Source organism: Apus apus, chromosome 2 (assembly GCF_020740795.1).
Source record: "Apus apus isolate bApuApu2 chromosome 2, bApuApu2.pri.cur, whole genome shotgun sequence".
Classification (NCBI taxonomy): Eukaryota; Metazoa; Chordata; class Aves; order Apodiformes; family Apodidae; genus Apus; species Apus apus.
The window spans coordinates 116961078-116986763 of NC_067283.1; the positions used below are offsets into that span (position 1 = coordinate 116961078).

The window sequence follows — 25686 nt, forward strand, 5'->3', positions numbered from 1 at the left end:
AACACTGAATGAGAGTCTTGCTAAAACCTGATCCTGGACAAGAACTCAGGCAGCATCCATCCTCCATACCTTCACTTCAAGTCTGTCTGCAAATAGCTGCTGTGTTCAGTTTTGTTCAAGATTTGATTTTATTTTGGAGGGGGTTTTTTGCCTTTGTTTTTCAATCACTTCCTACTTTTCATTTGTTTCCAGCTGCAAGCCTTATTTGGGGGCTTTCAGAGCAGGGCTGGATGGCATCAGAAATGTTAGGGGTTGAAATTTCCAACATTTCGAAGCCTGGGGCAAAGGGCTGCAGAACTATAGTGGATGGGAAGGCACAGCTGGGATTTCAAAGCCAGTAGGGCTTGGCTCCAAGAATGGGATACAAAGGGCTTCAGGGGGAAACAGCAACTGGGAACAGGAAAGTCAGAGAAAAGCTGATTTACTGCTCATCCCCGACATAGGCATGATTTCAAGTTACAGCAAACAGCTGTCAACCACTCAGCAGAAAACAATTAGTCAGGTTGTCCCTGACAATGTGACCCTCCCAGTTTTCACAGGAAATGAGTGAGCTGCAGCTGGTGGAGGAACTGGCTGTAGTTCCACTTGTTATACTCCTGTCCTGCCTAACCATCTGCTCTTTTGGCTCTCCTAGTTTTTGCGGAGGTCATAGCGTGCAAACCAGATCCTGGTTCAAAGGGCAGTTCAGTAGCCCTCCAGGGTCCTTTTGTACACCCTGCACAGCCATTTGGAAGCCCTACCTGAGGTGGTAATGCAAGAGGTTCTAGCAACAGCTAGGTTGCTGCTAAGTGGAAGATAAGGTGAGCAGGCTCATCCAGTAATTAGGATGATTCAGCAGCCCCATTGCTCCAAATGGGCTCAGCAGCAGGTTTGTACTTGGCATAGCTGCACAGCATCAGGCAGGAGATATGAAAGATGTGAGTGCCATGCGTCTTGCCAGACCAGTCAACCTGAGCTCACAGGGGTAAAGTATCTGCTATGATCCACAATGGCTTCTCTCAGGATTCCTGCTGATGGAAAATTTTACCAGGTCAGGAGACAGGGAATAAAGACATCACCCTAACAAGTTGCTGTTACAGGTAGCACAGCTTTCCCACACATGTCCTCCATGTCCACAGAGGCTGCAGGCTGAGAACTTTATGGATGACAGGTGTCACTTCCTAACTCAGAGGTAGCTGTCACCTTCCCAAGCCCAGGCTGACAGGTAGTGCACAAGCAAATTTAGGTGCTCCCAAGTTTCATATAACCAAGGCAACTTTCTTCTTGATGCTCCATGGCACTCCAGTGATTACTATCTGCTGACCTAGATAAGAGCTACTTCTCAGAAACCTTTTGCAACAAGGGGAGGGGGCTGATGACTTTAATTGGTACCAAATGTTTTCCTTAGTTCTGCCAGCTCTGACTTCATTAACTCAATGTCCACTTATGTTGCCTGATGCTCTGCACTGCCTCAGAGAAAAATGAAAGCTGCACTTGATGCAGGGATGCCTCCTTCTGCTGTTCGACTACGACCAGGAGCAGGATTGCTTTCCTACTGCTATTGCAGCTGTTCAACAGCAGCTTGAAGACTGCCTAACTCTTGCACAATGGAAATGCTAATGATGGTCCAGTGCCTCTCTGTGAGGAAATTTTCCATAGCACCTGGCTGATATTAGAAAGGGAAAGCTACACGTAGGCAGCCTGCTCTGGAAGCTGCCTCCAGAAACAGCGTGTTGCTTCTGAACTAACAATTAATATGGTGCAGGACAGGCAAGATGAAGGCTGGACACCCATCCAGGCCAGTGATACTAGGTGTAATGCCCAGATTACAAGGCAGCAAACAAACATGCAAACATACCATCACTGTGTAATCTTGCTAATTTGAAAGGATCATGCACCTGCTCCTGAATTTGCTCAAATCTGTTCCTTCAGGTAATCGGTGATCAGTGATCACAGACGTATGTACTAAATTTAGCATAAATTTAAAGGTATTCTTTAATAGTGGGAGTAGCCTCTTCAGACAAATTGTGCAAATGGCCACAAAGTTTTGCAAGTAAAGGGCTCCAAGAACAACTTGCTTGCCAGCTCACCCTTTCTATTGCCTACCTGAAAGAGCCACGAAGAACGCATAGGTTTGGCTACTATTTGGCTACTGTGAGTAAGATGATTGATATTCATGAGAACCAAGATGGCCCTTTATTTGAGCTGCCATTTCTGCAGAAAGGCAATCAGGATATTCTGTAAAGCACATGTAGGCTAATTTCTGTCTCCATCAGGCTAAGCATCAGTGACATGCCACCAACACAATCTAGCTCATTGCAACTGGTTCTCAAACTGGCTTCCACTGTTGGACATGTTTTGATCTGGTAAGTGGCAATTTTTCTAAATTTCAGCCATGAAACAAACACAAGCAAAACAAGAAAGATTCCTGTGTATAAAAAAGGGTAATGCCAGGTGAATAAAATATTTTAAACCACCAAAGACACAGAAAAAGCAGCCTTTATTAATTTTCAGAATTACCTCAAGGCAAGCACTTTTTCTATGTGCTTTATTATTATGGCTCTTTCATGGGAATTAGAATTTACAAGGTGAAATAAAAAAGAGTGAGTTCAAGATTTATGGCCAGAAAATGTCAGTGCAATAAAAAGTAAGCTGCTGTGCATTAGGCAGACCACTGTCTATAGAAAATATGCCAGCTTTCCCTAATCTAATCTACTGAGTATGCATAGACTTAGTCCGAAGGACTGGTCAAATGCAGGCTGAGTCAATATAGGTGTCTGTGCATTATTCCCCCAAGCATTTTTAAATAATTTCAAAAATGTTAGTCATAAAATCAGTCAAGAACATAAACTAATGTGTGACACATTTCAAATAAGTACAATGGAACTACAGTTTAAAACTGTGGGGGGTTTGTTTTCATTTGCCTTTAGTGTCACAAAACTTATTTTCCCAGGCTCCAAACTGGGAACAAGAACTGATGAATATCCACACGTAAGAGATCATTAAATTGTTGCTTCATATTGAAAGCAACATTTATTTCCTATATTATTTTTCTTTGAGCAAACAAACAAAAGCAATCAGCCTTTATCACATGAAAAGTACATCTCTTAGAATAAAATTCATATTCTTCTTACATAGGGCAATATGCCTTTCTTTGAAATCGTATGTTACAACAAGAAAGGAAGTGATGCAAAATGAATGCCAAAACATATTGCTTTTATTTTCTGGGTTTTAGGTGGGGGGATTTTTTCTCCAACACCATTTTGTGAAGAATGGGCACGTGACTTGGATTTCATTTTTTACAATCCACTCTTCACTACTTGTTTAAAAATTGCTACATTATTACAAAGCAGGTTAACAATTTGGACTTTAACTACTTAATGATAATCCCCTGAGGAAGAAATAAAATACAGAAAAACAATGCAAACTGTGACCATGTAAATGCTGGGATATCTAGAGAAAAGACATTTTACTGAGTCAAAAAATTGAGACTGAGTTTCCAAAACTCCAGCTCATTTAAAAGGTCCAGATGTCTCAACGTTCCAATTTTACATGTACCTTTTTTTCTCTATTTCCCTGTTCTTTATGAAGAATGTAAATCCTTGTAAGCTTATTTGTTTTAGCAAAGTGATCTTTTCCCTACTTTTCTTTTTTTTATGGAATGAACCCAGGTGGTCCCTGGGATCTCTCTCAAATGACTGCTGTGCCTGTGACCCTGAAGTTTTCATGACTAACTAGTATTCTATTACTGCTCTGCTTTTGGGTTCAAGCGTATTGTAGAAAGTGCTCAGCACAAATGCGATTAAGGAATACATAAAAACACAGAGTGAAGCCTGCTGTCTGTGTTCATTGTCTGTGATAAAGTTTGATTTACTGCCCAGAGCCGCAGTCCCCTACAGTTTTTGCCACTTCATACTCACAGACACAAATCCAGTGATCAGCAGCTACGTACACGGGTGCATCGCTGGATTGGCCTGGAGTCTCTAGGGCTACATGTAGGCCATTCATTAATGGTGATCAAGAAAACTTTCCTGGGCATTCCTGAGTATACTGGCAAACTGCTGGACTGATCCCACTTACCACTCTTAAAAAATTCCCAGAGGTGATCTGGAAGTTAACCTGGGCCACAGACTTGGTGAAACACTGAAACAGGTTTCTCAGGGAAGTTGTGGAGGCCTTGACCCTGGAAGTGTTCAAGGCCAGGTTGGATGGGGCTTTGAGCAACCTGGTTTAGTGGGAAGTGTCCCTGCCCATGGCAGGGGGTTGGAACTGGATGAACTTTAGGTCCCTTCTGACCAAACCATCTACCCTATTATGCACTTCTAAAACTAAATTGTGTTTTAATTACACTAATGCTTTGATAGAAGAAGGTGAATTTTAATGTCAGCAGAACACTTGATAAGGAGAAGAAGAAATGGGGAGGAAGGGAGGAAGGCCAAGGCAGATGTGGGCTCTGTACACCATTTCTCCTCTCCAAGAAGACAGACAGAATAAAAGTTTGCAATCAGAAAAAAACAACAAAACCAACAACAAACAAAACAAGCCTAAGACAATGTAAATTAAATTGGATCTTTCCTTTTTTAATAAAACTTGAAGTAATTCCTAACTATCTCACCCTACAATGTTTTTAGAGGCTGACGTCAGTATGAATATCTACATGGCATTGATATAATTCAAAGCAGACAAGCATCTATTGCTCCCCACTTTTCAGAGCTCTATAGTTGCTCAGCGACAGCTGGGACTCATGAAGAAATGTGACATTATGCTCTGACTGCTTCTATGGACTGAGTTTTCTACTGGATCAAGGTAGTGTGGCCTGTGTGCTGGAGTCACAGCCTCAAGACAGGACTGCAGGACACGCTCCAGTGAAGTGATGGTCCCCATTTGGGAAATGTGTGTGACTGGCCTTTACATCAGCGCCAAAGATCTGGAAGTCCTGCTATCAGTTTCCTTTCCTGGACACGATTCAGATTCTTCTCTTAAACCCATGGAGTGTGAGCTGCATTGAGCCATTTGGATGTCATGTTGGAAGTCCCTGCCAGCTCCCCAGTCTGCTCCAATTCACAGTTAGGCCTTACTAAGGTGGACTTCAATAAAGGCTACAGATACCTTTGAACATCTTTACATCTTGCAGCTAGCACCACTTTGACTGTTCCCCAAACTTGTTCCATTGTCTTCAACACTTCAAATGGAAAGCTTAAATGCTTTTCTTTTTAAATTCTGCTTTTGAAATCTCCATGATCCAAGCTTATCTAGGCGGTCTGGCAGTGCACTATGACACCTTGACTCCAGCTCTTGTAGAGCTTTTTCAGCTGCATCCTCTGGGTGTTACGTGTTCGCATTCCTTGTTTTGCTGACCTATGGGATTTTATTTCACTTTTCCACAGGCTACTAAGTAATTTATTTTTTTAAAAAAATAAATAAATAAAACCATAACCTTACTCATTCTTTGTTTTCTTCCAACCCAGCTTTCGCTGGACCTTAGAAGTTGCTACAGCCGAGTTTTGGAGAGGTTCATGACGGTTTTTTTTAGGCTGTTGGTGGATCGAGGCAGCCTCTTCTGTTCTGCGTCTCGGACTAAGGCTGGTTTATTTGCTCCCAACTCTTCCCCGAGGCTAGTCCACCGCATGCGGGTTGCTCGGGGGCACAGGAGCACTTCCCCCCTCCAGCGCAGCAGCCCTGCAGCAGCCCAGCAGAGCCATACCCCACCTCTCCTACCCCCTTCCCCAGCTCCTGCCCCCCACCTCGCCCCCTCGCAGCCTCCCTCCGCGCCTCCCCGCAGCTGCCGGCTCCGCTCCCTCGCTCTCTCGCCCCGCTCTCCCCGCATGCAAATCGAAGCCAGCACCAGGAAGTACAGCGAGAGGCTGCGAGCCAACCGCTGCCGGCCCTGCCAGGCTCCTCCGCCGCCCTCCCTCCCCGTCCCCCCGGCCGGCGGGGCGGCCCCGCCGCGCCCCGCTCCCCCGCACACCCGCACCGGCCGCGCCGCCCCCGGGACACCCCGCTCGGCGGTCACCGCGGAGTTCGCTGCCTGCCGCTCAACTTTCCCACCCGACAAAGTAAGTGACTTCGCCTGGGGGGGCGGGGGTAGGGGAGGCAGCCCCGGCTCTCCCCGCTTCTCCCACCGGGGTGCCCCGGGCGGGGCGGGGGGTGCCCGGCCCAGCTGCCTCTGTGCCCCCGCCCCGGCGCGGCGGGGACAAGGTGCTTTCCCGGGCGGCTTTGCCCTCGCTTTTGCCTCTCGGAGGAGGTGCTGCTGCCCGACTGACCTTCCCGGTAGGACTGGATGGGGTCTTGAAGGAAATAGGGCACTTGAAACACATAGTCGTTCTCAGAGGCATGATTTACCGCTTTGCTTGGCTTCTGCTGTGGTCTTGATGGCTCGGGTGCCTTCTGGCTGTTTCGTGCTGGAAAGCGTGTAAAATTAGCTGATCAAAAGTCTGCAGTGGGTGTTTCAAGCCAAGGCGATAGCCTTTACTTAGGAGACGCGATGTGGCCTCTGGGTATTGCTTCTTCCACTGCTTTTTTTTTCTAGGAGAGTTAATTCCTGGAGTGCCTTCCAAGTGGAAGCTGCTTCCTCTTAACTGCATGTTCAAATCTGCTTTAGCTTAAAAGAAAGGATGAGAAAATGGTATTGTGATGTCTGGTGCATGGTGCTTCTTGCTGACTACTGCTGTAGTGGTACTGTGTGTCTAAGGAACCGTCTTGAGGGGTTTTCTCCTTCCATTTTTAATTTAGGATCTGAAAGTCAGGCTAGCTCCATCGTTGATGCTGTATCTTCAATAAAGCAGTTAGAGTTTCTGTTGAAATTGCATCTTTTCCGTGTTAGCAGTGAATGGGTTTGCAAGAACTCATCTCCCTGCTTTAATGACCTCCGTTGGCACTAAAGACCAAGGAGATTAACGCTCAAAACTTGTTTAGCCAGATCATACTGCTGTGGATATGCTGTGGATATATATATGTGGATATAGAGAGCACAAAGGTTGAGTTCTTATTCAGTTGTTTTACCTGAAACCCCAAATTAATATCCCATCTCTTGCCTTTCATTCCAACCTTTGGAAAAAGAAACAAACAAACAAACAAACAAAAAACCACCTTAGACCAATCTGAAGATATTTTAGCAGGTTGTAGTACAAACTGGATGTTACATTTTTTAGCTTGATCCCGTAAATTACCTGGATGACTTTTGTCATGTAGATGTCTTAATGTTAGTTGCAACTATCTGTAAAGTAGGAGTGCCAGGTAGCTAAGCCTGAACTCATTGTAGTCCCACTAAGGGGCTATTAGCAAAAAAACCCCACAACAAAACAACAACAACAAACCCCAAACAAATAAACAAACAAACAAAACAACAAAATTGTGTGAGATTGCAAAGCTATGTTGGGAAAATATAACTCAGTCTTACTGAAGGTATATCTAAATTTTCTTTGTGTGAATTGTATCCCATCCAGTATTGAATGCAGAATAAGTGTTACTTGTATTCTTATGTTTTGGGACTTTGTATCTTTGTCATAGATAAACAGCTCAGAAAGTATGGATGAAAAAAAAAAAATCAAGTAGTTTTCTCTGAAAAAGTAGCAACAGGCTAGAAATCAGTTAGATGCTGTTAATAGGACTTTATGAAATCTTCAGCAAGGATTAAAATCAATGAACTCTCAGATCAGCAGATGCCTCATTCTGTGGCTCTCTTCTGAGATTTATAGCTTTTTTCTTTCTCTGTTTCAGCTTTGTGAGCTACAGACTCATTAGAAAAGAATTACTGATTTAATAACATAAAAATCTGTTTTAATTGTGTGCTGCTAAGATGCATGTTTTTTTTAACTAGAATGGTGTAGAACAATCATGTTTGTTTGTACAGTAGCTGGCTGACTTGAAGTTATTCTACTTCTCTCTTGTATTTTTTTGAGTAAACAACATTCTTTCCTTTATATATACAGAGGACAAGGTAAGGCTTAGGTCTTTCGTTTTAAGTCCCTTGACCAGTAGGGTTGTGCAACATTTTTTTCTGACAGTGCAATGAATTGTGAAACTTTCACATACAAAGTTAAACCCCATCCCCTTTAAATGTTTAATGTTCCGGTTTTTAATGTTACTCTTTCAGGAGAGTTTCCATACCTGTGAATTTTTTCTTGCATGTATTTATGAATGTATAAGTAACTCATTCATAATACTTTCCCCCTCCATTTTATCTGTGTAATTGAAGTGAGCTACCTTCCTGTGGCCTTGTTGGCTCTTGGAAAATAAATGGTATCACAGAACATCAGGTCTTGCAGGAAGTAATTCCTAAAATGGGCAATGAAAAGGGTCTAAGGTCCTCTTGGCTTAGGTTAGTATCTGCTCTTCAGTGGCACGGCACACAAGACCAGAGATGCTACGTCTGACCCTTCTTGTGCTGCGTGTCAGCAGCACGTCAGATGCACAGCTGCATGACCTCTCTGCAGCTATTGAGGGAAGCCTAAGAACTGCAGTATTTCATCTTGCATGTGATTCCATTTCTGTCACAAAAAAAAAGATATTTTCCTCTCTGTACTTTGCATGTTATTTGGACTCCTAATGGGTGTCTCTGAGGTTTTTTGATGGAAAGGTGTTGACTGTGAACCATTTTTTCTCAAAGGTCTAGGTGATGTGGGGAGGGGGCGAGATCTTTCTTCCTTTCCATTTATGGATATTCTGAGTGACTTAATTGTGTGTTCAGGGAATTGTAGAGACAGTTTTATTCTTCAGGTTCAGGCAGCCCTTTGCAAAACTGAATGAACACAGAAACAAGCAGGTGATGAATAAAAGAATGAATAAATTAATAAAGGTATGGGGTGGGCATTAGATGTAAACTAGGATTCCTAGTTCTCTGCTCCAGTAGCGTGGCTGTGCATAGAGGTGTATTTCTGCAGCGCCAGTGATCCGGGAAGGATGGCAAGCTCTCAGTGCTAATGCAAAGGATGGGAGGAGAACTCGTGGCCAGGCATCATGAAGGTTGTGTGAGCTTTTTGTGCAGTACGTGATACTTCCTTCTGAAGCTATGGAGCTGGATGTGTAAATAAGTGCACATGCCATGTGACTCCGTTAAGTAGTATTTATTGTTATTTTACCCCTATAGGATTTCTGTCTCTAAGAACAATTCCATTGTGTAGAAGAACCAGTTGCCCAGCTGAGCATTAGTTTTTTTCTCCTGCTGATCATATTCCTGCTTCCTTTTTCTCCCATTGATTTGCGTCCACTCTTTCATGATGGTGTAAGAGTGCTAAAGATGGTATAGAGAGAAAGGCTTACAGACTTGTCAAGCCATGCTACAGGAAACTATGCAGATAAAATACTACATTTGTATGAAAACGGTCTTTAGTGAAGTGTACAAGAAGGAGGCTGCCATACTGTGCACAATAATGGTATGTTCTTGAAGAAACCAGCTCCTACTGTTAAAATACAAAGTAACTGTCCTTAATGCAACTGTCCCTAGTTTAAACCTAGTTGTTCTTCAGGGAAGGATGGAAAGGTCTGTGCGTTCGTATTTATTTTTGCTTGATTCAAATACATTTCCTGTTGACATTGTCATTAAATGCTGTAATTTCCGAGGCTGAATCATTCACTGTTGTGTTCGGCATCTTTCCTGAAAATGTGGGTTCATGGAGCAAAATGCAAAGGCAGAATTTGTCTTGTGTTGGAAACATTTCCTCCAAATATTTATGAAATACTTGTGTTCGTTATGTGCCCTAAAGAACTATTCATAGAGGTAAGTAGATTAGTTATTTTTGTCAGCTGAATGTCAGAAGAGAGACGTATTTTGACTGTAGCTCTCTGCTGGGAGGAGAAGGAGACCAGGGAAAAGTGAAGGGAGGCAATCAATGGGTAGCTCTCATTTATTTGGGGGAAAAGGGTAGACAAGCATCATTCAGGCCAGTATTTGCCATCCCTTAGGTAAGCATGGTCTGTCTTTTTCAAATTGCTGGCATCTGAAGTATCTACAATTGGTTCTTGTGTTAGCACAGCATACTATCTTTCTTCTTCAGTTCAAAGGACTCAGATGATAAACAGTCTGAACAATGCGTCCTTCTTCCTCTATGGTCTCTGCTGTGTGTAGCATGAGGCTACTTCTTCCTGTCTAAGTTGTGGTTGATATGCTGTAGAATTTGCTACTTTAATTTGCCCAGGCCTGCTTTTTACTGTACACATTTGTCTCACCAAGCTATTTCTTGAAAGTGTCCGTGATAGCAAATTGTGCTACCTTAGACTGGAAAATGTGATAATTCACCACAGGAGTTGAACTATGGGATGCAGCTACTCTTCTGGAATGGCCTTTTCTGCCTCTCTGTTTTAAAGGGCTACTGGAAGCCTGGACATGATTAAAGTTTTGGAGGGCATGGGCTCCCTCTGGGATGTGTTCTTAACTACTCCTTTCTTGGTTTAACAGAAAGCTGTTTCAGGAAGTTCATCAACAGAAACGTAGTCTGTTAAGTGGGTTTTCTGATGTGGCATCTATAATAAATTGCCTTGCTTTTCATGTTTCCTTCATTAATTTGTACAGATAGGTGCCTACAAACCTGTTTTTGGATAAAATCTTATTCAGGCATTTTCTTGGACATAAACTGAAACAATGTGGTATTACAGAAATTAATGCAGAAGTATATTTGGCTGCTAAGCAGGTTTTTGTTTTCCATGTAAGATTGTACTAGAAGCTGAGAACAAAATTAATATTAAAGGGCAAAGAGTATGTTTGAGTGCATTCCTACATAATGATAATGTATTTGTAAATCAGTAGGTCTGACCTATGATTAAGTTTTACTCTGTTCCAACAAAGAAAATATTTCCTGTTAGTATCAGCTGAGTGGGAAAAGATCTGGATAGTAGTGCATCTTTTGCATTAATTGAAATTGCCAGCTCAGGTAGCCCTGGCCAGCATCATGAGGCTCACATTCATTACATCCAGTGGACAGAAAATGGTTTCTCCAGGGCAACTCCAGCCTTACCATGTGTCTTGATGTGATTTCTAAAATCCTTCATTAAGTGCTGGATGCCCTAGGGTAGCTGTGTTTCAGATGCAAGCGGATGAGAGCTGGAGAACAGGGTTAAGTGATGGCCAGGGCTGGTGTTAGTGCCACTGAGGAAGTGAAAGTTTTTGGTAAACACAACGGAAGGGGATGGGCAGGAGAAAGGGGAAATCCTCTGTTGGATGTTCTGAGTTCAGCTGGTTCAAAATACATTGCAAGAGTCATTTGAATGTGCTGTTATGGCGTAGCAGAGCATGCAAATGGGATTCAAACTACATTTTTGTAACTACAGACCTACTATTGCAGATTTGCTAAGCTATGCAAAAGCTGGAGAGAAGTGTTGTAGCCCATGAGGGCTGTAGGAAAACTTGCCTTTTCAGCAACTCTTCTGCTGTATTGCTGGTGTGGCACTTTGTCTTCCTTTTTCTGTCTTGCGAGGTCTTTGCTCTGTCCCTGATTGCCAGCTGTGCTTGCACTGGCTGTGAGAGAGAGAGCAGCAGCTGTCCTGGCACCAGTGGAGAAGCACCAGGCCATGTTGAGGTGCGTGCTAAGCCTGTTTCTCTCAGGATTTAGATGGCTGGATGGATAGTTTCTGCTAGGCAGGTGGTGGACAGTGGTACTCTCACTAGGCCTCACCAGGAGACCTTGCTTCTTCTGAAAGTCTCCCACTAAATTTCCTTGGTAGAAGTTCTTGTCCTCCTGCTGTGACACTTACCAGTGTGTCTGAAAAAGGCTTAGAGACACACTGCTTCAAATGTCTTCATTAGTAATGATGTACTGGTTTTGGGAGGCTTTTCCTCCCCAATTTCCTGGAAAAAGCCATGTTTCAGTCTTTATCCTGCTGTAGCAGCACTCCCTACTGTTGTTTCCTTCTTTCTTCTCCCATTGTTCTTTTATTTTCCTAAGGTAATTCTGTTTATTCTCTCCAACTTCTCTTCAGGACTGTCAGTGGTATAAGCTGTTTACTTCATCTCTTGATTTAGATGTCTGTGCAACAATACATTCCTGCAGAATAATAAACCTCAGCACCTTTCATAACCTAATGGTAATTTGTACTCTGCTTTTCTACCTTATCAGGAAATATGTGCCCAGAAATATGTACTCTGGCCTCTTGAAGAGGTGTGAAGTTCAGTGGAGTACCAGCCTTGCAGTACTCACATGGTCTTCATAGTGTTTTAAGAAGCCTGACCCCCTTAAAAGGCTGCTTTTTGCTTCTATAGATGGCCAGTAAGACTCTCGTTACATGTAGGTGTAATCTATCTTCAGAGCTGTCTACCACTGTTTACCGCATTACATTTAGAATAATGACCTGAAATTAATTTGAAACATCTTAGTTTCTATCTTGAAAATGGTCAGTGTGGGTTGTCTGCTACCCCTTTGTCTGCCATGTTACTTCCACCTTTTTCAGTCAAGTTTTATTTCTGTTGAATGCAGAACGATTTTCTGTGGTGCGTAGTGGTACATGTAAAAGGTTTTTGAGCCAGCATTGACCCTCCTAGTGAATCCATCTGGTGTAGTAAAGGAGAGCATGGACTTACTGGCATGTGTTTGGGCCTGTGAAGAAGAAACCAAAGCTTGGTATTGTGGGGGTGGGGAGCTAAGGCAACAGCTCTTGTTCCAGGGTTTCTGTGCTGTGCTCTCCGGTGTCGACATGCCCTGTACACTCTGTCCCCACAGAAAGTGAAACTTACGAAATTTAGCTTTGAGAAAGCAGTACAAGTTTTGAAGAACCAACTTAAGTGGAGCTGGCACCAGCAGAAAAGAGATTTGGCTGGAGAAGTGAGCAAGTGGGAGAAAGGTGCTTCAGGTGAGATGTTTCTGCTTGCAATGGGGCATTTAATCAGGTCTGAGGGCATTGCATACAAGTGTCAGAAATGTAAAATTCAGCATTTGAATAGCTTATTTGAATTGGAGATCAGAAGAGTATTCTCCTCTGTAATGTATCTGTCTACGTACAGTGGCAATCTTCTGCCAGACTTCTAAGGGTGAAAAGTCCTTTTCCTTGCTCCTGCAATAAAAGCAAAAATATCAGGGTGCTTGTTATGGTATGACACAGGGAAGCAATTTCTCCTTTGAGCACAGAATACAGTTTCAGTGATATGACTATATTGTGTTTATGACATGTTCTATATCTTGTAATTGAGAAAATGTGCTTTCCTAGGAACTGGAATTGTTTCTATGCCATTACTTACAATCCTCTGCATTCTTATTTAATTGGTTTTTCTCCTTTTATCTCTCTGCTTCTACAGTCTTTCTTCTTCACTTATTTCTCAGCATCAACCCAATTCTGACTTCTAAGCCATTTCAGCCTCCTCTCCTACACCTTCTCTCATATGGTTTGTGTTGTCCTGAGGACTTCCTCTGTGTGCTCAACAATGAAGCAGTCTTACTGGTTTTTAATTCTTTGCACAATATTTAATTCTATGAGATTCGAGTGTAAATTCATTGTAGACTCATTACAGTTCTCCTAAAACAAACACGGGTAACCATTGTAAACACTAATTTATTCTTAGTTCTTGCTTGAAAAGTTAGCTCCATGGTCCATGTGTGCTAAAGTCACGTGTAAACAATGGGACTTATGCACAGTCTAAGATGATTTTGTTAGGTATGGTGTGACCACTTGGCCTACCTATGAGCTATATATTTGATATTTGAACTTACAAGGGTTATAAACTTTAATGAGCAGCCAGTACGGCCATAATAAGAGTGCTGTAAAATTCTTGCAGTCTGCAGTATGAGTGTGAGGATAATTATTGTTGTGGACCTTCAGGTTACCCTGAGTGTAAATATGCCAAAATTATTATGAAGCTGTCCCTTTCTGTAAGGTCTATGTCCTGCAGTTTGTTTAGGGAGTCCTGTTCTGAGTCTCTCAGTCTGCAGAGCTCCTGGAAGTTGTGTGCAGTAATTTATAGCATCAGAGCCTGGTTCAGTGAAACTGGCTATCGTTGTAACTGCTGGGTCTTCATCTGCTATCAACTACAAGGCTCTTGCCCTCAAGCAGGACTAGAAATAGCAGAAAATACAGCAATGTTAATTGTTTTTAGAGAAAGAAACCAAGAAATGTCAAGGTAAAGTCATAATACTGGCAGCAGTCAAAGACAGTTTTTGAAAATAAATTAAATTGAGCAAATGCAACTGGCTTCTTCAAGTGAGTCCTTCACTAAGAACTTCTATTTAGTATAGAATAACTTCTCTCAAATATGAAAGAATTGGAGTCAAGTTCATATTCTTGCATAACTTCTGGTGATTTGGAGACCTCTTTGTTCATTCTTACCCTTGAGAAAGATCATCTGGAAAGGCATACATGTGTTTAAAATCTGAGGGCTCCAGTCCATTTGAAGCAGGAACAATCAAGTGAAGCTTCACAGCAGTGATTCTCAACCCTCCCTCGACAGAGACTTTCCCACTCTCAGTCCTCTCAAAAATTGAAAGAATGTAAAATATTTTTCATTTCTGTTAAGTTTAGAGAAACTTCTTATTCATGCTCATGTGTGCAGCAAATGTGAAAAGCATGCTTAGAAACTTGGATGTGAATTCTTGCACCGTGTTCATTCAGTGATTTATTTCTTTTTACACTCTTACTGTCACTCCAGTTCAAGCATGTAGTTTAATGAGACTTCAGTTTAAGTGTGCTTCTGACTTCACATGCCAGGCTTTCAGACCTGAATCAGGGCAATTTGCAGACCTTCAGAATATGATAGTTAGGCTTTTGCAGAGTATACTTGTATAAAAACCCTGATCTCAAGCACTTCATCTATAACCTCCAAAATTTCTCATTGTATAGCTCCTTTAGTTTTGTTTATCATATTTATAGCAAATCATTGGCTTAGGGGGGCCTGCAAGAAAGCTGGAGAGGGACTTCTAACAAGGGCATGTAGTGATAGGATGAAGGGGAATGGTTTTAAGATGAAAGAGGGCAGATTTAGATTAGTTATTAAGGAGAAATTCTTGACTGTGAGGGTGGTGAGGCCCTGGGAAAGGTTGCCCAGGGAAGTTGTGGGTGCCCCCTCCTTGGAAGTGTTTCAGAGCCAGGTTGGATGAGGCTTTGAAGCAACCTGGTCTAGTGGGAGGTGTCCCTGTCCATAGCAGAGGGGTTGGAACTAGGTGATCCAACCATTCTATGGTTCTGTGAGCCCTTGCATGTATCTGAAATTGCTACCATTGTTTAGAAGAGTTTACTAAGCTGGCCAAGAAGTCAACTGAAACACACCTGTTTTGGATTCATGCCCTCAATGGAATAAAATTAATATGGAGTTTAAAATTAAGTCAAATAAATGAGTTCTAAATAGATTCCTGTGAAGTGCCAGAACCTGGAGTATAATCTTATACCCTTTAAATTAAGGAAGGTTCGTTCTTGCTACTTACATCTGTGAGAACAAGATGAAGTGGTTCCTCACAGGAATACTTACATAGTTAGTGCTGAATGTTCTTCTAGTGTTCCTGTAAAGATTAAATGGCACAAAAGTTAATTTCTTCTAGTATAATTTACTGGCACCAGATTTGACATTGCCTGATTTTTTTCAAGAACTCTTGCAACTTCCTCTTGCAACTTAAGAAAACTTGTCTGAGGCTTGTCAACTTCCATGAGGAACAGGACTCTGAAAAAGACATACCGGCATGAATGATTTAACCCCAAATTTTCATCTGAGCTTAAATTTAATTCTTAGATCCATATTGCATACTCCAATACAATGGTCTGTGTTTCCAGAGGGTTCCTGTGTGTAGCTGATGCTGTACAGCTAAAGAAGCACAAAACAGTATGCTGGGGAAGTAACTTTTGTTGTGGTTTGTTTTTGGGTTTTTGTTTGGTTTTGGTTGGTTGTGGGGTTTTTTTTGCAACTAAACTATATTCTGGCATTTGAAGAGGTTGAAAAAAGATATTTTTTTCTTGTGTGAGTTATTTGTCAAATTCAGTGCTTTAAACAGGTGCCCAAGGCATAATATGATGCTATTATAACAAGAATGCTATGTTTAAGTGGCAAGTTTGGTCATGAGTACATGTCAGCATCTAAATGTGGAGGTGACAGCAGATGAAGGCTCCTGTCCAATGGAGCAGGATGGTAGATACAGCATGGTGCAAAATAATATGGGTTAGAAAATGACCAGGTTGGTATGGAGTTAAGATCTATTGACATACAAGTAATTTTGCCCTGATTTAGTCACAATTGTCTTAATCCATGTTGAAAGCAGATTGCAGAATGCATAAAACCATGTAAGGTTTGTAATAATTAGATATATTCCATGGAATACATTTGCTTGAATTTGTGAGAACAAAGGCTAATAGACATGAATTATCTGCTCCCCATCTCCCCCTTTTTCAGGACACTGAAAACAGAAAATAAACCCAAAGGAGAACTGGTACTCTTTCTATGAGACCACCATCAAAACCTTCACCAGGGGTTGCTGGCTATGAATTTGCTGTCCTCCATAATGTTTTCTTTGACATGTTGTGATAATGTAATGATCTTTGATTTGTATGTACAGTATAGCAATGTGTTTGAATTACAGCCAGATCCCAAAGCAAGAGATCACATTTGCAAGACTTGTTTATTGCCGGCAACATATTTGAATCGTTGAAGGCCACCTTCATAAATAACCATCTTCTCTCTTTAGTCATAGTAGCTATTAATGATTCTCCTTAATAAATGTCCTGTCAATGAATTCATTCAGGCATGTGGAGGTTGAGCATTAGGCTGCCTTACTTGAATGAGATGAAGGTTTCAAGTATCAGCTGCTACCTGCAAATATACCTTCCTATGCACCTTCTGGAGGGGCTGGACAGAGTGACAAATTTCAGTTGAAGAGATAACTGGGGTACAGTCTAGTTATGATATTAAAGAGCCACCTTAATTTTCCCCAAACTCACTAAATGTTAGCGAGCTGCATGCTTTGTCCCACATTGTCTTCTGAGGCTCACTGAAACAGGGAGAAGCTAACCTGCAGTTCTCTTTCATGTATCTCATGGTGAATGCAGACAAGGGGTACTGCACAGCAGCTCATGCAGGGCCACTGCATGTTTCCCAGTGTCATTTGTTTGTGTGGCTGTCCCTTTGGTTTCCAGTACATTGCTGGGTATGTTGAAATCCACATCTGAGTAAAACCGCTATGTGTATGATCTAGGCCTTTTGTACTGAGATAAAAAACACCTTGTTTTGGGAGGCAAAGTGTGTGTGTGAAGGAGAAAGGGGAGGGTGAGGAGCTAGGTTTGTACTGTTGGAAGTGAAGAAGGGCAGGTCCTAGATCTGTTCTCCAAAGAAACTGTGTGAAGCTTTTCCTTCTACCCTTCTGGTGCATCATTTGTTATGAGGATGGCTTAATTTGGGTTCCTGCTGGACCTCCCTCCAAAACCTTATTGTTTTCATGGGTAGTTTCTCAATTTGCTATGCCACAGTGATTGCATTAGTCATTAAAAAGGGAGGGAAGAAGAATCTTTATAGTACTGGTAGACATGGATATCTATAAAACTCAGGGCAGACTACTGAAACTTCAGCACACTGCTATTATTGGCCAAAGTGGTCAATTTAAAGCTGAAAAAAATTGTATGTGAGTCATAGATGCACTCGGCTTGGAATGTAGATGTAGTCCTTAGGGGTTGCAAATTGGAGCGGGACACTTCCTAATACTTTGGAAAAATATCGATTCCTCTTCAGTGTAGTGGTTTGGCCGAATTTTCATCTGGAAATGGAGATTTGGTTATATGGAACTGTTGTTAGTCATTACTGAGATTTCTTACCAGTAAATAAATCTGTTTTGACAGTTGCATGACACTTTTAAGTCTTTAAAGTAGTTTCAGAAACTTCCCTTTAAGTTGGTTAATGTGTTGGTACAGGTTTTCTCTGTTCCATTTCATATGATCCTTTTGAAAAATTTAATAGAAGTGTTTACTCTGTTATGACAAATTAAGATGTTATTTGACCTTTTCCCCTATCTTCAAAAGATATAATACAATGGAAAAAAGTTGAGGAAATGGAAGATGTGGTTGCCTGAGGGCTGGCAAAGTGAATTAACTCATTGTTGATATTGACTCAAAATTCTGGAGGATGCAGTTGAGGCAAATGATTGTAATAAAATGAAACGAGTGTTATAAGGTCAGAAAACAGATGTTAGCTTAATGCAGGACTCTGTTTAAAATACCAACTACATGAATCTGGAACATTTTCATGATACATAAAGTCTATTATGCAATGTTAACAAAATTACAATCCTGTTTGGATTAATTTTCTTGTGTTTTGGTGTTTTTTGTCAATTGAATAAGTAAGGAAAAGGATCAGTACTTTGTATAAATTATAATCCACTTCATTTCAATGTAATGTTTTGTTTCAGAATTTTATTTTCGGCCTTTTACAAGTATTCTAACATTATTATACTATCACAATGACATTAGTTAATTTCAGTGCTGCTTCTTGATTTTTTAAAATTCTGATTGATTTATTTATTTGCTACTGCTAAATTTCATGCATGAAACTAAGTTTTGAAGAAATCTAGGCAAAAACTGTGGTGGATTTACAAAACAAAAATAAATAAAAAAATATAAGATGCTTCTTTCTTGGTCAAGGTGCACCACCCACCCCTGTTAGAGCTGCTTTTCATGTCATCAACTGTGATGGTATTTACTCTATATCTTGTGCTGTCATTTAAGAATTCTAACAAAGATAATGTATCATTCAGCTGAGAACTGGATAAATTTATCCTCCCCTCAGAGACTCAGGATAGATGAGCAAAGGTCGGACTATGGATTAAGTATCATCTGAATACAGAAAACTGCTTACCTGAACTGACACAGTTAGTTTTACTCCTATTCCAAAGGCTGCAGAGGGAAGTACATAATCCTCAAACCCCACCTGACCACACCTGATCTCTATACAACTCTACTGGATCACTTCATATAGGAGAAAAGGTTTTTCCCATGTGTGAAATGAAGCACATCGATACAGCAACACCAGGTACTTTATCTCACCTGGAGTTTCCTGTTCTTATGTCAGCTGGTGGGGGATTTTTGCTGTGTGAAGTAACACACGGTCGACTTCCACTGCAGTCAGATGGCAGCACCCCTTTCTTCCCCTGTTCTAATTAAAATTTTGATTTAAAAAACCCCTTCAAATTAGGAAGTAGAATTGAATTATGAATGTTGTGTAGTCCTACTCCTGATTTCAATATGCAGGTAAATGTGGGAAAGGAAAATGGGATGCCAAAGGGTGGAAGAGTGAGTGCTGAGATTGTTAATGAGAACAGGAATTGGCTAGGTAATAAGTGGCAACTCAGATTGGTTTGGCTGGACTGAGATATTGGTGTGTTAAATGTTGGGAATCTGGGCCCTGAAGAGGAGGAGCAGAAATACTGGTGCAGGGCTTAAAACTGAATTTTGCAGAGGAAACAAACACTGAAGATTTATAACTGTAGTAGGAACATAAGTTTTGGAGAACATGGATGTGATAGCATGATGCTTCCTGTAGCTAGTACAGGAAGAAGAGGAGGCTCCGGGGAGACCTTATAGCAGCCTTCCAGTACTTGAAGGGGCCTACAGGAGAGCTGGGGAGGGGCTTTTCATCAGAGAAGATAGTGATAGGACAAGGGGTAATGGTTTTAAACTGAGAGAGGGGAGATTTAGGTTAGCTATTAGGAAGGAATTCTTCACTATAAGGGTGGTGAGGAACTGGAATGGGTTGCCCGGGGAGGTTGTTTATGCCCCATCCCTGGAGGTTTTTAAGGCCAGGTTGGACGAGGTTTTGTGCAACCTGATCTAGTGGTAGAGTTCCCTGCTCATGGCAGGGGGCTGAAACTTGATGATCTTTAAGGTCCCTTCCAACCTTAATGATTCTATGATTCTAAGACCATAAAAAATAATCTGAAATGGCATGAACGAAATAGAATTTGTCTTGGTCGCAATTGCTAAGGAAGGAATTGTGAAAGAAGCTGAAGGGGGTAGTGGGGCCTTTCTGCTGCACTTCCCCAAACTCTTGCCAAGGTCACTCTCTGTTGCCTAATGTCAAATTAGCATGACACTGAGGCTTTTTTTTTTTTTTTCCCCCATACTTTCATTAGCAATGGAAAAGCAGGAGTCCCTTGTGATAATAAGAGGTATTAGAAACACACAGGCAGCTGAGACCATTGTACAGAAAGAATGGTCTGGCAAACAATGGGGAGAAGTTTAATATCGGGACGTAAGATCATGGCAGTGGAGCTATGAGACGAAAGTCTGCTGTGACAGCAGTTTGTCATTGTGAAAAATGAGACAAACTTGGGTGTCTTAACTGATCACAAGAGGATTATAAAATGCCAGTGTGATAATAAATAATTAGTCACTGGAATTTATTGGGCAATGTATTTCTGTAGATGGAAGAAAGAAATACTATGAATTGCAAAGCCTTGCTGAAAGTCATATGGAACACCTGACCAACTCCAGTCTTCTGCCCTTTAGAGGGATGAGTTCAAACTCAAAGAGGTGTGGAGAAGGGCTCCTAGGATAATCAGTGGAAATGGAAAAGACTGAGAGGGCTTAAGCAGAAAGGCAAGGGAAGAACAAACTGCTCAAGTTCCCCTAGTTGGTCTCCAGTGCAAAGGAAAAAAAAAAAAGAGAAAAGAAGATAGAGGAAGTGAAACAAGCACAAGATGAAAGTTGACCCAGGATTTCTGTGTCTACAAGTGCCTAGATTGATGAAAGCTACCAGGCAGTCAGATGTGTGTGTATATATATGTATAATATTATATTTAATATACATACAATATACATATATACATATTCTTTATATTTTTTTTATATATATGTGATTAATTGCAGGTGTAAGAGCAAGGCTGAACAAAACCAAACCTGATAATTTCTGAGACAAGCAAGACATAGGAATCCACTTCTGTTGCTCTCTGGTTTAATTGTTTCACAGTACTCCCAACTAGAGAGAATTAATTTTTGTCACTTTGATTCTCACTTTGCTCTACTAGCACATCTTCACTGCTACTATGCAAATATGCATAGTGCCCTACTACCTCAAATTAAACTCCTCCTCTCTGCTCCTTGGAGTTTGCTTTGCCGTTCTGCACCATTTGATGATGGGTCAGGAATGAACCCTGGTTTTGCAGGCTCTTCAGAGATGTTCCTCCTCAAAGTCCCAAAAACAGAGATACAGAAGATCATTGCAACACTAAGGTACCACAGACAATGTGGGAAAAAATCAATGTTGAGTGGAAGTCAGCAATAAAGGTTAAGATATGAATTCCCTAATTAAGATATTAATTCCTTAATTTAAGGGTTTTTTCCCCAATTTTGTTTTCATAGAATGGGAAACGAGCAGTTGATTGCAGTGAGGCAGAAGACTGAGAAGGCAGGTGCTTGTGTCCTTGGGCAGAATGGGCTTATGACTCTTACTCCCCAGCAGTTTTAGGTGTTTGTTTTTCAAGACAATCCTGCCTTGACCTTGAGGGTAATGCAGAGAAGTCTCACATTCTTGATTATTCAGGAGATCTGATGAAGGCATCACTCTGTTGCATCTGGCTTTGCCAATTATAAAGGAGCAGCAAAACAGCTGGCATTAAAGGCCACACTTAGATAAAATACAATTAAACTAGGAAATGGCTAAAACAGAGAAGGGAAAAAAATATGCAACTTTTGAGGGAGATGTTAAAAAAATAAAATTATTTACCTCTCTGCTTTATAAGCTGCTTTAAAGATCCAGGTTAAAACCAGTTGGTATTCTATAAATAGAGGTGTAAAAAATTACTTCCTGTTCCTTGATTCCAAAGTTTAAATATAGAGCAGTGTTCAAGATTCAGAATAATTTGGGGGTCTGGATTTTGACTTTTTCACTTATACTTTTTAATGCAGTGTCTCTGTTTTACGGTACTGCTAAGGAACATCTTATATATCTGCATAAGAAATTTTATGGCTTAAATGAAGATTTTACTGCTTATAAACCTTGTAACTGAATACAAATTTACATACTTGTTAAAATGCCTGTGTGTATGTCTATTAAAAGTCTAAGCCACCCACAGAACTGGTGTTTATATACATGATTATTGTCCTTTTGAGTAACAGAGATTTACTTGATAAAATGGAGTTGTCTCTAGTTGTAGTTCCAACTATTTTAAAAGATAGTTTATTCTTGGAAAAGCCTAAGTATAATCTGTTTTAGTTGGGTTTTTAAAAAATTAGCTGTTTCTGCAAAGATTAAAATAAAGCTACTCAAAGGTATTGAAAAATCTGTGAGGATTTGAGAATCGTTTTCATGGAGGCATGACTTTGCTGAAGAAAAGCCCAGGCTTTCTGATGTGCACCGCAGATACTGTGTGCAACAGAAAGGCAAGGAGGGGAGTAGTTGTGACCATTAAGAGAACAAAAATGAGATGGGCTTTGCAGATGACGCCACGGAGAAGCGCTAGGAGGAAATGAAACTTCAGATGCTGCTGGTGGTGGATGGAGAGACGATGGTTGCACGAAACCTGACTGTGTGCTGTGGGAAGTACTGTGGCTTTAGACACACTACTCTGCTGGTATTACAGCAAGAGGCAGACAAAGCAGCAGTATTTTGGGGGTAGACAACTTTTAACCCTGGCAAAATGTTGCACTGCCCCGGCTGTAATAAGTTTGGAAAGACGCAAATGCAAGTAGAGCAGGGGTTTCAGAGGGGAAATTCAAGGCAAATACCTCTGTAGGCATCAAAATGGGTGTCTGTGGGACAACCTGCTGCAGAGTCTTTGTGTGACGGTGCTTATGGATACTCCTGTGGCTTTTCAAAGGGTGCCTAAACTTAGATCCTTGTAACCACACTACAGATGATAACTCAAGTAACTGTCTTTACCTTTAAGCCACAGAATACAATATGTTCTTTGCTAAAAGAGAAGCTGATACTTGTTTAGGTACCTGTTTATAACAATTATCGTTACACAGAGTTTTCTTTAATTAAATGTTCATCTTTCATGTCCAGAGGTGTGAACAGGACAATAAATGAAAAACATGAATGAAAAGTAGTATCTCCTGTGTTGCAGAGCTGTTGGAATGGGAAACATCTGAGGAGGGCTTGACAGCATTTCCTCTGATCTCTAAAATATTTTTATCTCTGAAAAACAATAACACAGTTTCATTGGTAACAAATCTCTTGATTGCTCTTTGCTTGCCATATTCTCTTTCTCTTTATTTCTGCACAACACACTTCCTTGATGCTCATTGTGATATGGCAACAGAGAGCTATGCAAATAAACCAAGTTAAATGTTTTATTTATGCCTGAATGAACTTCCCCCTTCAGATTTTCCTTATGACTACTCTATAAGATAGATGTACACTGCATGTACATTTTGTATTTCAAAGCTTCTTTTTTGTATGGTTTAAATGTGTGTGAAGTTAACTTTGATGATTATGTAGTATTTTGTATTTTGAAATCCATAATTTAATGTCTGTTGGTTGACAGTCATGCATCAGTGCCTGCTGGCCCTATGAATCCTTACTTTGATACCACTTTCAAAAACCTGGAAAAGACCCGGATCAGATTTCAGTGAAAGCATATAATACTGTGCTGAAAAAAAATACATCTGGCATTGCAGATGAACTGAGCAGTGATCGAGCAGAAGCTTTTGAAACAAAGGCGGTTACATTTGCTCTGACTATAGGACTGATCTTGTGGAATTTCAAATGTGCAGTCTGGAACCCAGGGCACACAGCTTTACAGAGGGCTGGTATATCTATAAGTATAAGGTCTTTTGGCCTTTGCAGAGTTCAAAAATCTTTCATTTCACAGCATCAAAAGAGCATGTATTACTCATTGATCCAGTTTCTAGTGCTTAAAAACAATTTTCAGCTTTGTTTAGGCTGTGTCTCCATCGTTTGCCTATACTTGTTTAGAAATAACAAAAGGTCAGAAAAAGAAATATTTAAATTATGTATCATATACTTAACTATATTGATATATATTAAGTACTAAACTTTCTTTTACTTTTTTTTTTAACTTTACTTTTACTGCCTAAATTTAGTATGTTTCTTTTGCAAGATTTAAGAGGCTTATCGTAAAAAAGACAAAAGTATCAAGATGTGTCTATATTATCATTTTAGCTAGATCAGAATCCCCCTCCTGAAGTAGTTGCCCTCATGTGTCAGGCTCTAGTTTGTCTTGTGGAGAGGACTCAGAGTTCAAGAACTAGACTGCTTTAGGAAGATGCAGTGCAGGGCTTACCTCTGAATGAACTCTTGCTATGGTCTTGCATCCACTAAATGTTCAGTCCTTGGGGCTGTACTGGAGTGAATGGAGCAGTAACCTGCCTTGAAGGCAGGCATGGGCTTCAGCACCAACTGGTGGGGCTATTTGCTAATGTAGATCTAGGTAAATCCTGTGAGGACTACAGGCTTTCATCTCCATAGGGGGGAAAAAAAACAAACACAGCACAACCTGAAAAAAACAACACAAAATGACATTAAAACCCCACGCAAAACCAGCCAAACAAAAAAACCCACCAAAAAAACAAAACAGAACAAAAACGCGCAATGGTGCTTCATGGTGAGGCTCAGGATCTTCTCTTTGTTGGGTGCCATCACGTGTTATCTCACATACTGTATTGGTGTGATTTCACACGACCTCAAGTAGACTTCCATGGGATTAGGGAGCACCTGCACATTGTCATTACTGATCCATTGTTATTACTGTCATGAACAAATGCTAACCTTGAGCTTACCAGCACAACCTCACAGCAGGCTTATGTTACAGCTGTTCACGTGCTTTAAGCTGCAGAAAAAAATCTGAGTAAAAATACTTTTCTTTGAGTTTACACCAGCACTGGGCAGTCTCTAAAGATGCCTTCAGGTTTCTTACAGCAATAGGGAAAGGGATTTTTGGCTGACAACTTAGATCAAATTACCTTATGTCCTCCACTTTAGCTGTTTGTTCTCCACAAGCAGAATTATTCAAGAGCAAAAAGGTTAGCACTTAGGTGGCTAAATACCTGATCTTGCAGATACAGCAGGTAATTAAACACTGGCCTTCCTGTTGTCCAGGGTGAGTGTGCAAACATCAGCCTGCCTGTGCGTGTACAGAAATTTCCTGTAAACCATTTCGCTACAGAACAAGAGTCATCCGTATATCCACAATTATAAATAATATTTATTTTTTTTTTAAAAGGCCTTGTCAGCATTTTCAAAACAACCATTGTGTAACCCATGTAGAGCTGAGAATTTGGAAAAAGCTCCCAATGGGCGTTGTCACTAATTAAAGACACTTGCTTCTAAGGGGAGATCCTGGCTGAACGTGCCCCCCTCAATGTCTTCAAATGAGTACAAGAACATTGAAATGTTGACACACAAGGAGAGGAAACTGTATTCTCTGTCTCTGTGGGATGATGAGGCCTGGTCAGTGCCTGTTGATTTTCTGTATGATTCCTTTTCTTTCAATTCAAGAGGACACATGAAGGGGAGCAACGAGTTCTCATGCTCCTTCTAAACCAGTATCACAGTTCACTGCATCCCTTCTGAAATCTTAGAGATGCCCAAGATTTGTTGCCAATAGGTGACGACTGACTTGCAGAAATGGTCAGAGAGGAGATACCACCCTCTCATGTTTAGAAGTGTTCAGCCCAGGGATAGGACTGTAGATCTGTTGTTATGAAGTGCTTCATCAACAGCAGGATGGGAGATTACATGAAGGCGATGTGGAAAATTGAGACCTGCTATATGGGAGTGGCTTTGATTTATTGCTGTAGTCATAGTCAATTAATATTATTATTTTTATAGTATTGCTATAAAAATACAAGTCTTAATATGGA

General features: G+C 41.0%; 1 protein-coding gene across 8 annotated transcripts in view; it reads left to right on the top strand.

The window, feature by feature from the left end:
• LYN (LYN proto-oncogene, Src family tyrosine kinase) overlaps positions 1-25686 on the top strand; it is an 85883-nt gene that overhangs the window by 25594 nt on the left and 34603 nt on the right. For 2 of the 8 annotated variants that reach the window (XM_051612406.1, XM_051612411.1), the window contains exon 1: positions 5953-6035. The exons of 3 other annotated variants lie outside the window; for them this stretch is intronic. Coding sequence is in view for 1 of the 5 variants with exons in the window: in XM_051612405.1 (XP_051468365.1) it covers positions 25261-25273 (13 nt within the window). In the remaining 4 variants the exon portion in view is untranslated. Of the gene's footprint in view, positions 1-5952; positions 6036-11424; positions 11493-12702; positions 12760-25222; positions 25274-25686 lie in introns of those variants that run through there. 3 more of the 8 variants (XM_051612409.1, XM_051612408.1, XM_051612405.1) reach the window with 3 other exon arrangements.